Source organism: Stegostoma tigrinum, chromosome 17 (assembly GCF_030684315.1).
Source record: "Stegostoma tigrinum isolate sSteTig4 chromosome 17, sSteTig4.hap1, whole genome shotgun sequence".
Taxonomy (NCBI): domain Eukaryota; kingdom Metazoa; phylum Chordata; class Chondrichthyes; order Orectolobiformes; family Stegostomatidae; genus Stegostoma; species Stegostoma tigrinum.
Genome location: NC_081370.1, coordinates 16822326 through 16835165, shown reverse-complemented (window position 1 = coordinate 16835165; position 12840 = coordinate 16822326). Strand labels below are relative to the sequence as shown.

Sequence of the window (12840 nt, the reverse complement as noted above, 5' to 3'; positions counted from 1 at the left end):
ACCTTTGCCAATTTGATTTTACTAATCAACACGAAGACTAAAGGCACCCTTTGTTAGAAGGCTACCATTTCTTTACATGCTGTCATTATTTCATAATTTATTCTCTGTCCTACCGTAAAGATACAATTAGAGGGCCTATAGACTGCTCCCACCAGTCTCCTTGTTATTTCTTCCCTCCATCCATATGGATTCAACATTGTCTGATCCAAGGCAATTTTTCCTTATCAGACTTATTCCATCTTACACCTACAAAGCTAACCTAACACTCTTCCGTTTGGGCCTGTCATTATATCCATGAAAGTTTAGCTTGTTACTTTGATCTCCTTGTAATTGTGTCTCTGTAATGACTACACGATTATACCCATTACTGTCTATTTGTACAGTAAATTCACTTATTTTGTTTTGGAAATGACATGTATTTAGGTAACGAGCTCTTAATTTTGCCTGATTATTTTTCCCCCTTTGACTCTGTGGACTCCAGTTTTCTTATGCTTGTGCACTCTGTCCTTTCCTGTCCCACTCTGGGCATCGTTATCAAAATAGTTGCCATGCAATGCTGCCATGTCCTTATATTTTGTAAACCTATGTTTCCTCCCTCCCAAGTAACCCATCCCAATTAATTTAAAGCTATTTAATTAGAGTGAGGAGAGTATTCGAGGGACGATATATAGGCTTACAAAACAGCAGAATCCCTGCAGTGAGGAAGCAGACCATTTAGCTCATCGAGTCTACACCGACTTTCCGCAGAGCACCCCACCAAGACCCAACTATTCCTGTAACCCTGCATTTCCCACGGCCAATCCACTTAACCTGTACGTCTTTGGATTGTGGGAAGAAACCCATGCAGACGCTGGGAGAACGTGCACACTGCACACAAACAGCCACCCAGGGTGAAATTGAACCTGGGTCCCCGGTGCTGGGAGACAGCAATACTAACCACTGAGCTACTGCGCTGACCACTTTGGGATATATTCTGTCACACTCCTGACTAGTGCCTTTTAGAAGCTGGACAGCCTTTGATTAGTTAGTCACTGCAGGAATCCTAGCCTCTTGTAGCCGCATGTTTATATGTTTTATCCATTTGTGTTTCTGGTTAATGGTATGTCCCAAAATGTTCTTAACCAAGAATTTAGTGATGCTAATGTAATGCTATTGAATGTCAAGTGAAGATATTTGTTGTGGAGCAAAAGTTAATTTTCACGGTGAGCCCTACTCTGAAGTTCGCCCATGCTCTACCGTGTAAGGGTGAGGATTATTTCATCATTTGAGGGTATGCATTGAGCACCGTGCAATAATGAGAGAAAGGGTAGCATTGTGGCATAATGGCTAGCACTGCTGCTTGCCACCAGGGAGAAGGTTTGTTTCAGCTTTGTGTGACTGTGTGAAGCTTGCACATTCTCCCCATGTCTGTATGCGTTTCAGCCAGGTGTTCCAGTTTTCCTCCTCAGCACAAAGATGTGCAGGTTTGGTGGATTGACCATGATAAATTGCACCATAGAGTCCAGGGGTGTGCAGGGCCCGGTCGATTGGCAAAGGTATATGTGAGGCTACGGGGATGATGGTGGGCTAGGTCTGACAGGAGATGCTATTTGAAAGATCACTGAAGACTCAATGGGCTGAACGGCCTCTTCTGCATTGTAGGAGTTTTATGATCTTTGAGATGGATAATGGGTGCTCGAAGCAGCTGAAGAGGATGGGATGTAGGAGTTTACCCTAAGAAAATCTTGCAGTGATTTCCTTGGGCTGAAATGAATGGGCTCCAAAAACCAGAACAATCCTGTTTCAGAGATAGTAGGAACTGCAGATGCTGGAGAATATGAGATAACAAAGTGTAGAGCTGAATGAACACAGCAGGCTAAGCAGCTTTGGAGGAGCAGGAAGTCTGACATTTCGGGCCTACACCCTTCTTCAGAAATGGGGGAGGGGAAAGGAATCCTGAAATAAATAGGGAGAGAGGGGGAGGCAGACAGAAGATGGATAGAGGAGAAGATAGGTGGAGAGGAGACCGACCGGTCAAAGAGGCGGGGGTGGAGCCAGTAAAGGTTTTGCAGAACGCCTACACTCTTTGCACTAAACAACTGCACCTCCCAGTCGCGAACCATTTCAACTCCTCCTTCCATTCCGCAGACAGCATGTCCATCCTGGGCCTCCTGCAATGCCACAACGATGCTACTCAAAGGTTGCCGGAACAGCAACTCATATTCTGCTTGGGAACCTGCAGCCCAATGGTATCAATGTGGACTTCACAAGCTTCAAAATACCCCCTCCCCCTACCGCATCCCAAAACCACCCCAGCTCGTCCCCGCCTCCCTAACCTGTCCTTCCTCCCACCTATCCCCTTCTCCCACCTCAAGCCCCATCCCCGTCCCCATCTCCTACCTACTAATCTCATCCCGCTCCCTGGACTGACCTATCTCCTCCCCACCTACACTCACCTTTACTGGCTCCATCCCCACCTCTTTGACTGGTCTGTCTCCTCTCCACCTATCTTCTCCTCTATCCATATTCTGCCCGCCTCCCCCCCCCCTCCCTCTTTATTTCAGAACCCCCTTCCTCTCCCTCATTTCTGAAGAAGGGTTTCGGCCCCGAAACGTCAGCCTTCCTTGTCCTCGGCTTCTTAGCCAGCTGTGTTCATCCAGCTCTACACCTTGTTATACCAGAACAATTCTTTTGTACTAGGTATAACTCCAGCAGTGGAGATCTCTTGGTCTCAATCTCTTTGACTTCAGTTTTGTTAGGGCTTCTTGAAGTCACACTCTAACTGCAGTGTAAATTTGAGCTGTTTTGTCCATGTTTGGCTAAGACTTAGCATGAGGTCTGGAACTGAGTGGCCCTGGCCAAATCCAAGCTGAGTATCAATGAACAGGTAATTTCTGTGAAAGTGCTGCTTACTAGCACTTCTGACAACACTTTACTGACGGGGTAATAATCAGTCAGAGAGCATTTGTCCGTTTTTCTGTGGACAGGACATATGTGTGTAATTTTTCACAATGTCAGTTAGTTGCCAGTGAGTTGATGTATTGAAACAATTAATTCAGGATGCAGCATACTCTGGAGCACAGATTTTCAACACTATAGCTTTGATGTATGGACCCCCATAGCTTTTGCTGCGTTCACAGCATCCACCTGATTTTTAACTATGAAGGCATCACAAATGATTTTGCTGTGCCCTTACTTGTTCTGCTTACAAAATTATGATTGTTGGATATCGATTTTGTAGAGGAGCTGTGAATGATTGATCCCATTACCGGTGCTGAGTCTAACTGTAACTAGTTGAAATCATAAGAAACCCATATTTTCAAATGTTTTCTTCTGTCATAGAGCCTGAACATTCTCTCAATAAGGTTTGATTGTTTTGTGTTTTCATCCTCAAAAGCATATGAGTTTGAATTACAGATTAGATGTTAACAAAACGTACGTTACTCGGCCCCTTCTGGTTATTCCCATATAATGATCTCCCACTTTTTGTTACTCTGCAGTAGGACCTCTTTAGTGCTGTTTGTGCTATGTCTGAAAACAAATATGCTGGTATTTTTTCTTTGAGCAGGTTTGAAGTCTCTAGTTAGTCAGGGAGTGAAGAACCCTCTGGTGGATTTGACATCGCTGGAGGACAAGTCGTTGGGTGAGGTGAGCATTGCATTGTCAATAGTGTGCCTGGTTACGTGACTATTGTGTACAGTACCATGAAGTTACAATTATAGCAGGTACCTCTGTTTTTAAGCAGTTTGCCAGAGTACACTATATTAAGTAGGGGAATGCGGTGGACAACTGTTCAATCATTATCCTTGTCTTGATGATAATGACTTGGAAAATTAATCTGCATGCCAAGTTCCAAACTGTAATACTATGTTTTTCCCTTTCATTATCCCAGTCAATCATTTACTTTAAAGGCCACATTTGTGAATGTGTATACATACACCTGATTTCAGACAGAAACATTTGGGAGGAGCAGCAATGTAGAAAGTCAAGAGAGGTATTAGTGTGGCTTCCATAGGAAGGGAAGCTAGAACTGTAGGACCAACTGTACTGTTAAAATTCTAACTTGGAGCTATTTCATTACATGGCAGTTCATGGAAACTATCCTATATCAAGTAAACCAAAGACAAAGGCAAATGAGTGGCAAAACATAAAGAAAAGCTCAGAGGATATGTCCAAAAAGTCAGTGTGCTTAATATATAATCAATATATTTGTTATTGATATTGCAGTAATGGTAAATAATGAGAGCTATTTGCTTGATATGTGTTAATGATATCTAATTTTAGTATTGTCATTCCCTCCATTAATTGGATCCCGTTTCTCTTGTGCAACACACTCCTGGCTGGCTTCCTATCTTGCACCATCCATGGACTTGTCATTCAAAACTCTACTATACTCTGTCCTAACTGACAATAAGTCCTGTTCATCTTTCGCTCTTTGCTTGCTTACTTAGCTACATTGGTTTCTGTTCTGATAATGTCTGGATTTAAAATTCTCATCCTTGTAAATCATTCCACAATATCACTTTCCCGTATCTCTGTGGCTTCCTCTACAACCTGACAGAATCTCTGTGCTCCTGTGAGCCTGATTTTTATCACTGCCATGCTGTCAAGGCACCAAAGATGCCGAAGTTCCCTAAAACTCTTAATGCTCTAATGCCCTTTAAGGTGTTAACGTACTGTTCAGACTGAGCTTTTGGCCACAGTTCTATTATCACCTAATATCATCCTATAAAATGCCTTGGAACTTTTACTTTTGCTAATTCAGCACAATTCATATCTACATAGTGGCTTTAATAGAGCAGTACCGCCTAGATATAAGGGGAGAATGAATCAAAGCATCATCCAATAAATAAGTTTAAAGGAATGTCTTAAAGGAGGAGAGAGCAAGATTTAAGGAGGGAATTCCTGTGTTTAAGACTTTGAGGCTTCTATGTGGCCACGACCCTGTTCTCCCAACTGCTTGAGTTTGCGGTTTCATGAGGTGCTGTCAAACTTTTCATGAATACCTGCAGTGCATCATATAGATGTTACATGCAGCAGCCAGTGTTGGTTGTGGAAGAAGTAATTATTTAAGATGATGGTTGGAGAACCAATCAAGTGACCAACTTTGATTCAAATTAATCTTCTTGAGTGTTTTTGGAGCTGCAGTCATCCAGGCATGATGGGCAGCATTCCATCACATTTTGAAGTGTGCAGTATAGATGGTGAAACAACTTTGGGGAAGACAGAAAGTGAATTACAGACCAATCAATTCCCATCCTTGGACCTGCTGTTGTAACCATCGTTTTTGTCGCTAATGCACTTGCATTTCCGGTCAGTCGTAACTCTGGGCATGTGATTCAGCAATAGTAATACATTGAATGTTCAAGGGCATGTAGCTGGGCTATCACCTGGTGGAGATGCTCATTGCCTGGCATTTGTGGTGTAAAATCACTTGCCACTTTCAACTCAAGTTTGAATGCAGTTTGGATCTCACTGCTTTTAGGCATGGATTGCCTAACAATCTGGGGAGATGGAAATGGGATTGAGTAATGTAATTCTGAATCAACGCCCCCTACCTTTTGATGTTAAATTGGTGGAAAGGTCACTGGTGAAACAGCTTTAGCTCTGCCTGGGATACTCCTTAAATGGAGGTGCCATAATTCTGAAGTGAGTACCCTCATGAACCTCTATCATCTTTCGTTTGATAGAGGAATGACGTCAAATAATGGAAAGTAATTTTCCTCTCTGATTTCCATGAATTTCAATTTTGTTAGGGTTCTTTGATGCTACAGTCTGAGAAATGCTGCTTTGATGTCAAAGATTGCCCATCTCCACCGCAATTCAGTTCTTGAGTTCATATTTGGATCAAGGCTGTAATGAGGCTTGGAATTGCACGATCCTGTCATAGTCTATACTGAGCATCACTGAGCAATAATTGCTGAGTAAGAGCTGTTTAATAGCACTGTTCATGACATCTTTCATTGTTTTGATTAAGAATTGACTGATGAGACGCGAATTGCGCAGATTAAATTTGTCCTCTTTGACTTTTGGGCAAAATGTAAATGAGGGCAAAATTTCTACATTTTTGAAAAAATATCAGTTCTGTGGTTTTACTGGAATGACAACTTGGCTAGAACAATGGCTAGTTTCAGTTTGAAGGTCTTCAACCCTACAGGTGTGATATTGTCAAAGTTCACAGCTTTTGCTTAGTCCAGTGCATTTCATGTTACTAAGTGGAGTGAATTGAATTTGCTGCAGTCTGTTCACTGTAATAGAGGGAACCTCAGTAGGAGGCCATGATGGATTTTCTAGTCAATGGTGGTTCAATTAGTGTAGATAGGTTAGTACAGACTTGACAAACCAAAGGGCCTTTTCTGTTCTGCATGACCCTACAACTCTATAGCATATCACAATGAAGGTGAATATGAATAATTCGGTCTGTACTTCTGTACTCGCTTACTTATAGTGTTATCGTTGATGCTGGGATGTTTGTGAAGCCTTCTCTTCATGTTAATTATTTAATTGTACATTACTATCTATTTCAGAGCAAATGATTTTCTTCTAGCCATGGTGATCTGGGTTTAGAATCTAGCAGCTTGTACTTTGATTTACTCTCTTAGTTGAAACCATTTAGCTCTGTATATCACATGCGAGTTGTACTATTTAGCATGCATGCAGTCCCATGTTGTAACATTACTGGGTTGGTGTTTTACTTCTAGGTATGCTTGGGGTTTCTCTTGGCGTGCTGTTCCCTAGGATGATTTCATGACTGCGGAAAATGGTTGGCCCTGAGGGTATGGATTGACAACTGAGTTGTATTTTACCACAAGGGCCCACTGCATCAGTTTTGACTCTCTGGATTGTTTCTGAAACTATCACATTTGACACAGTGGTAGATGATAGTAATCAGAAGGAGGTTTATCTGCCTAGGCTGGCAAGTCATCTGTATAAGACTTTAGTTAGGCTACATTTGGAGTATTGCATGCACTTCTGGCCAGCACATTATAGGAAAGATATGAGGGCTTTGGAGAGGGCACAACAGAGGTTTACCAGGATTTTGCGTGGATTCGAGTGCTGTCGGGAGAGGTTAGACAAACTTGGATTGTTTTTACTACAGTGTTGGAGGCTGAGGGATGAACTGATAGCATATAAAACTATGAAGCTTGGATAGGATGGATAGTAGGAGTCTTTTTTCCCCAGGGTGGAAATGTCAAATACTTAGGGACACAGGTTGGAGAGTGGAAATGTTTGAAGGAGATGTGTTAGGCAAGTTTTTTTTTACTTAGAATGTGGTAGGTGCCTTGAATGCACTGTCAGGGAGGTGGTAGAACAGATATAGCAAAGTTTAAGAGGCATTTAGAAGTACACATGAACAGGCAGGGAATAGAAGGACATGAACCATGTGCAATCAGATGGTATTAGTTTAGAGTGGCATTATTGTTGGCACAGACATTATGGGCCGAAGGGCCTATTCCTATGCTGTATTGTTCTATTGTTCTATTAATGTGGCGCTAGCTGTTGAGGTGGAAATAAAAGGTCTGACGTTGTTTACTTTGAAGAATAGCAGATATTCTCCCAGTTCTGGGCTATATTCTTCTCTTAATCACGATCCTAAAAAGCTGATTAAGCTTTGATTCATTTTGAAATCTCCTGTAAATCGTATAGATTACCTACTCAATCCCATTAGCTGCATTTCAAAAGTAAATCAATGTGATATGATGTAGGATATGATGAGGTGCTATGTAAATGCAGACCAGATATAGCCTGTTGTGATTATTTATTAACTATGTTGTTATTCAGTAGGCTTGCACCTATTCAGCTAGAGCTCATTCTCAGTATTTGGAATGGGTGGTCAAAGTGCTCAATAAAAGGAAAATGTTTGTTTTCGTGGCCCATGATTGTAATGTTTCTTCGCATATATTGTAGAGCGAAAAAGAATTGGTTAAAAACATGGATTTAAATTTCGAGAGATTTGTATTAACTTGCTGATCTAACAGTCTTACTGCAGCAAAAAATGTTGTTCATAGGGTTATGGATCCTCAGCACCTACATCCTCCAAACCTAACAAGGAGAGCAGCAATGCCGCTATAATCCGTCGCTTCAATCATCACAGTGCCATGGTTCTGGCAGCAGTCCTTCGCAAACAGTACGTGTCAATACAATTTCCTCTAGTTTCGTTGGCAAGTTTATTCACAGCTTTTAGTTTCTTTTATTCAATCAAGGATATAGGCTTTACTGGCAGGGCCAGCATTAATTGCACATCCCTTGAGAAAATAGTGGTGAGCTGTCATCTTTAATATAGTTGAATGCCTTGTTAGGTCATTTCAGCAGACAGTTAAGTCAACCACATCACTGTGGAATTGCATCAGCCAGACTGGGAAAACACATCGTATCTTCCCAGAAGGATGTAAAACTGGTAATTATGAAATCACTCTTACGGCGTTGCTTTCCAGATTTATTTTAATTAACTGAGTTTAAATTTCTTCCTGCTGTGGTGAGATTTGAACTTGCTTCTCAGGATCATTAACCCGTTAACAAACCACAAGAAGCATAATTATTTTAGGATCAATTGACAACAAATTAGTTCAGTAACTGATCAGTTCAACACAAACTCCCCTCTACCCATTTTGTACAGACACGTGGCAACTCCTGCAATAAATCCATTGTGGTTGAGATCACAGTCAAGTTTGACCACCAGCCACCATCATACTCTTTCTAATGGGGGTTTTAGATTGTGATTAGCAGCTGGGACTCAGGCTACATTTTACCTTTATAATCACAGGGCCTTCAACTAAATTACTATTTGAGATTCCTGAGCATGGGCTGGTAACTTAATGTAGTACTTGTCAATCCTTCTGGCCTACCCCCACATTAGCAGTTTCTTTACCACCAACTGGCAAACCCACTTCCTTGTGCATATTGTATTCAGTATGATGTGTCAATGCTTTCCCATTCACATTCAGAACTGGATGATGATTTAATGGGAAATTCCTATTGCTATTTTCTGTCATACCACTAGATGATGCACTGAGGGGAATTCCAATGTGAATTTGATCATTGATTGACCTTATAACAGTGCTGCTTCTTGCAACAGCACAAAGTGTGTTACTCAAAATGCTTTCTGAAAAGGTTTGTCTGTCATTTTTCCTCATTTAGTGAAATAATTAGGCAAAGTTTTAAACAATATTTCACAACATTTGATTTTGCTTGCCTCTTTTTAAATCCTTTAGTACCTTCATTAAAATTCAAAGATCTCTGCTTCTCCCATAAATCTCAATTATGAGCTGGTATTTTCTCCCAGAGCTTTGATTCCATCAGTAGATACAACTTACCGAATTTCCTAGGCTATCAGTTTCATTCAGTAATATGCACTTGCAGTTCACTCTGTTTCAAAATAACTTTGAAGAATGAAAACACATTTTGAAAGACCTATTGAGGTAACAATTAAATCTTGATTTTTCAGAACAGAACAGGATATACGTGCCCAAGCATGTGAAAAATTGCTAATTGTAGGCATTTTTGTTTATAAACTAAAACTAAAATTGCAAATAGAGAAAGATAAAAGAGAATATCAGATAATGTTAAGTTTTCAAACAGAAAAGCACATTAAATATCTCATGTTTTCTTGACAAACAGTTTGAAGTTAATGACAACAGCATGAGAAGGAGGTTCTGATTTCTAACAGTATGGGACAGTCAGAGAGGCAGTCGGGGGTTAATTGATTAATAAAAAGAAGATGATGATTTGCCTAAATTCAGTTGAATTTTTAGTTCTAAAAGTTGAAGTTGGCAAGGAATGTCTTTTAATTAAACCTACCACCAGTCGGAGGCCATAATAGTGTGACAACTTTACAAAGTAAATTTTTATTGTGTATGATCATAAGAATTTATGATAAAACAAATCTAAAATTTAACAGCAAAATGAATACTGTTGAAATGTAATTGAGTTACTTCTGCACACTTTGATTTCATTATCCCTATTTCATGAATTCTAACTTTGCCTGAAGACTTTGATTTCTGGTGACTATTTCATAACTTGTACTACTCCCCATCACACATTCCTTGCCGCAATTTGTTGATAGTGTACCATCCTTAAACAAATAGCGTACTTGTCCAATGTGGTGCAGATGGGAGCAGAGGGAGTGGAGTGATCAAAAGATTAGTCGGAGATACATTTTAAGGAGAATCTTTAAATGTAAATGAAGAAGCAATGTGACTTTGGAAGGGAATTCCAGGATTGTACCCTGATACTTGTAGTTACAGATTCTACTGATCTGATTAGAGAGACAAGGGATGAAGAAAAGGCCAGAGTTGGAGGAATTATGTATGTGGAGGACAATTATGTAACATAATCCTTTACTATCTTATAAGGCTGTATTTCCAAATCCCTGTCTTCTTCTACACTTCTACATTTGTGTCCCCTTTGCAGAGAAGCTCAAAACGATCAGAGCAATGAGAACAACAGCACTGATGGTAATTCCCGTGATTCAGACTGCTTCCAGCCACCGGTCAAGAAGGTAAAGATAAAAAAAATTTGCAAAAGGAAACAAATCTGTGGTATCATTCTAAAACAATGATTACAGACTAGATGTCAGACCTGTGTGCCATGAACTGTAGTCAAGATGACAACCAACAACAGAAGTGAAAACAAGCTCAGAGTAAGGTCTTAAGTTAATAAAATGATCTATCCAAGACTTACTTGCATTTCACTTGAAGATTCTGTTTCAGCATGATCGGTTGCCAAATAAATTCCAGTTACACTTCCCAAGGGTCTGCATCAATTTATACAAAGAGAAACTGAGTCGGGCAAACATTAAACCTCCTGTGTTTGATTGCCATTCTGCTGTGTCAGGTGATTCAGCTGGGATAGTGGCCAGGATACTAAAATTAGTTTCTTTACTTTGCATAGGTTTCCAGTTCCTGAGTTTTTAGGTTATTCTTCCGAACCAGCCTTGTCAACTCCACGTGAACAAAATTCCTTCAGCCTCCCTTTCTTTCTCCACTTCTCTGATTTAATGTTGAATTTTGGCATTGTTTCAATCTCACAACTTGATATGGAAGTGAATTTCACAATTCTAAAGCAATTTATCCTGTCACTGTTTTAAACCCCTTCCATTTTTGAATGTAGTGTCATTCCTCCTTTATCTGTCAGTCCTTGGGGTGTTCTGTAGTGTATACGATACCATCTTTTCAGAAATTTAAATACTTCCATCATCATCTGTCTCAGTTGAATGAAAAAGATGTAATCATTTTAACTTTCCTTCCCATAAATGCTTCCACATACCAAGGAGCAGTGAATCTGGTGTATCTTCTTCGGAGCTTCAAATAACCTCCATTAATGTAAAACCTAATACCTCTGTTACTACTCTAACAGGTCTTCAGATTTTGTAAAGATTTTAGCATTACTTGGCTTTTATATTTTGTAGCTCGGGGGAAATCCAAAATTTCTTTCTGGAAATTGCCTGAAACATTAACTATTTCCCTTGCAATTGATGCTGCCTGACCTGCTGAATATTTCCAATATCTTCTGTTGGTATTTAGAATTCCATTAGCCTGTCTTATATATTTAATGACTTAAGGTGCAGTCTTTACTATCTTATAAGGCTGCATTTCCAAATCCCTGTCTTCTTCTACACTATCTGCAGTGGAACAAAATATTTACAAGCCAACATACGATCAAGAAGCAGAAGTACATCATTTGGCTCCTTGAGCCTGTTCTACCATTCAGTAAGATTATAGCTGATTTATTTGTGTTTTGAATTTCGCATTCCCACCTATCGCTGATGACTCTTATTTCTCCTGCCTAAAAAGAATTCATCCACCTAGAATAATCATAGTAAATATTCTATGATTCAATGAACTTAACTTTATAGAATGGCTTTATGTTGTGCCACTTTGCCCATGTCTTTTTTCACAACTTCATTCAAAATAAGACTTCTCTGAACTTGGCATCCTGCTTAGAATGCTTTTTCTCTTTACATTCAAGAAAAATCATTTTTTACCCATTTCTACACCACACTGTTGCTTTCCAATATTTCTCTAATGGAAATTTATGTTCTGTGAGAGTGTTGGTTTGTTTTTATAATTGCTTTTGCTGCTCTATGTTGCTTGTCACCTTTTTGAAGTTTCAGTGACTGAGGCTTTGGCCAAGAAATTAAAATGTTATTGCTCAAATAGTCTACCTATGGCCTTCCTAAATTTTGGGGGTGGGGTGAGACCCTCAGTGGGGTTTGCCTGCCAAACCGTGGAGTTGTGAGCTCCAAGGCTGCAATGTCTGCCTGTGGAGCTCTGACCGTGTTCTAACAGCTGCAAGGCTCCTTTAAATCTTGCATTTTCAACAGTGACTCTGTGGGTCAGAATCTTGTCGTTAAAAATAAAACCTAATGGAAGGGAGGTTTTTTTTGAAACCTAAATGTCTTGTGGGTTCAGGAGTTTTCCTCATGCCTGTAGCATGATTCTGTCATTCTCCCTGCACCCTCTCTCAGGCATTCCTACATAGTTCAGTTCCCCCTCACACCCCAACACCACCACCACCACCACTTCCCTACAGAGGCATTCGACCATCCCTCATTTTTTTTGTCATAGGCATTCTCTTCTTCTCCCCACAGTCTCTTTTCATAGGCATTCTCTCTTTCTCCACCCCACCCCTTTCACAGACAACCACTCCCCCATTCCAAAACATTTTCATCCCCTTCACAGGCATTCTCTTCACTGCCACCGCCAAGGTAATTTCCCCTTATGCATCTTAAGTATCCTTGCTGGCTCCCTTCTCTCCCCGGTTCCGGGCATTTTTTCCCAATTGCCTCTCAGGCATTTCCCCTCCTCTTCATAGCTATTTCTCCCTCCCATCCTCTCTCAGGCATTCCCCAATAGCATCGAC

At 40.4% G+C, this 12840-nt stretch overlaps 1 protein-coding gene across 3 annotated transcripts in view; it reads left to right on the top strand.

Moving 5' to 3' along the window:
* Positions 1–12840, top strand: part of gtf2h1 (general transcription factor IIH, polypeptide 1) — a 69585-nt gene that overhangs the window by 23545 nt on the left and 33200 nt on the right. For all 3 annotated transcript variants that reach the window (XM_048545091.1, XM_048545090.1, XM_048545089.2), the window contains 3 exons: positions 3548–3627; positions 7989–8107; positions 10390–10477. In XM_048545091.1, the coding sequence (XP_048401048.1) occupies positions 3548–3627; positions 7989–8107; positions 10390–10477 (287 nt within the window). The remainder of the gene's footprint in view (positions 1–3547; positions 3628–7988; positions 8108–10389; positions 10478–12840) is intronic.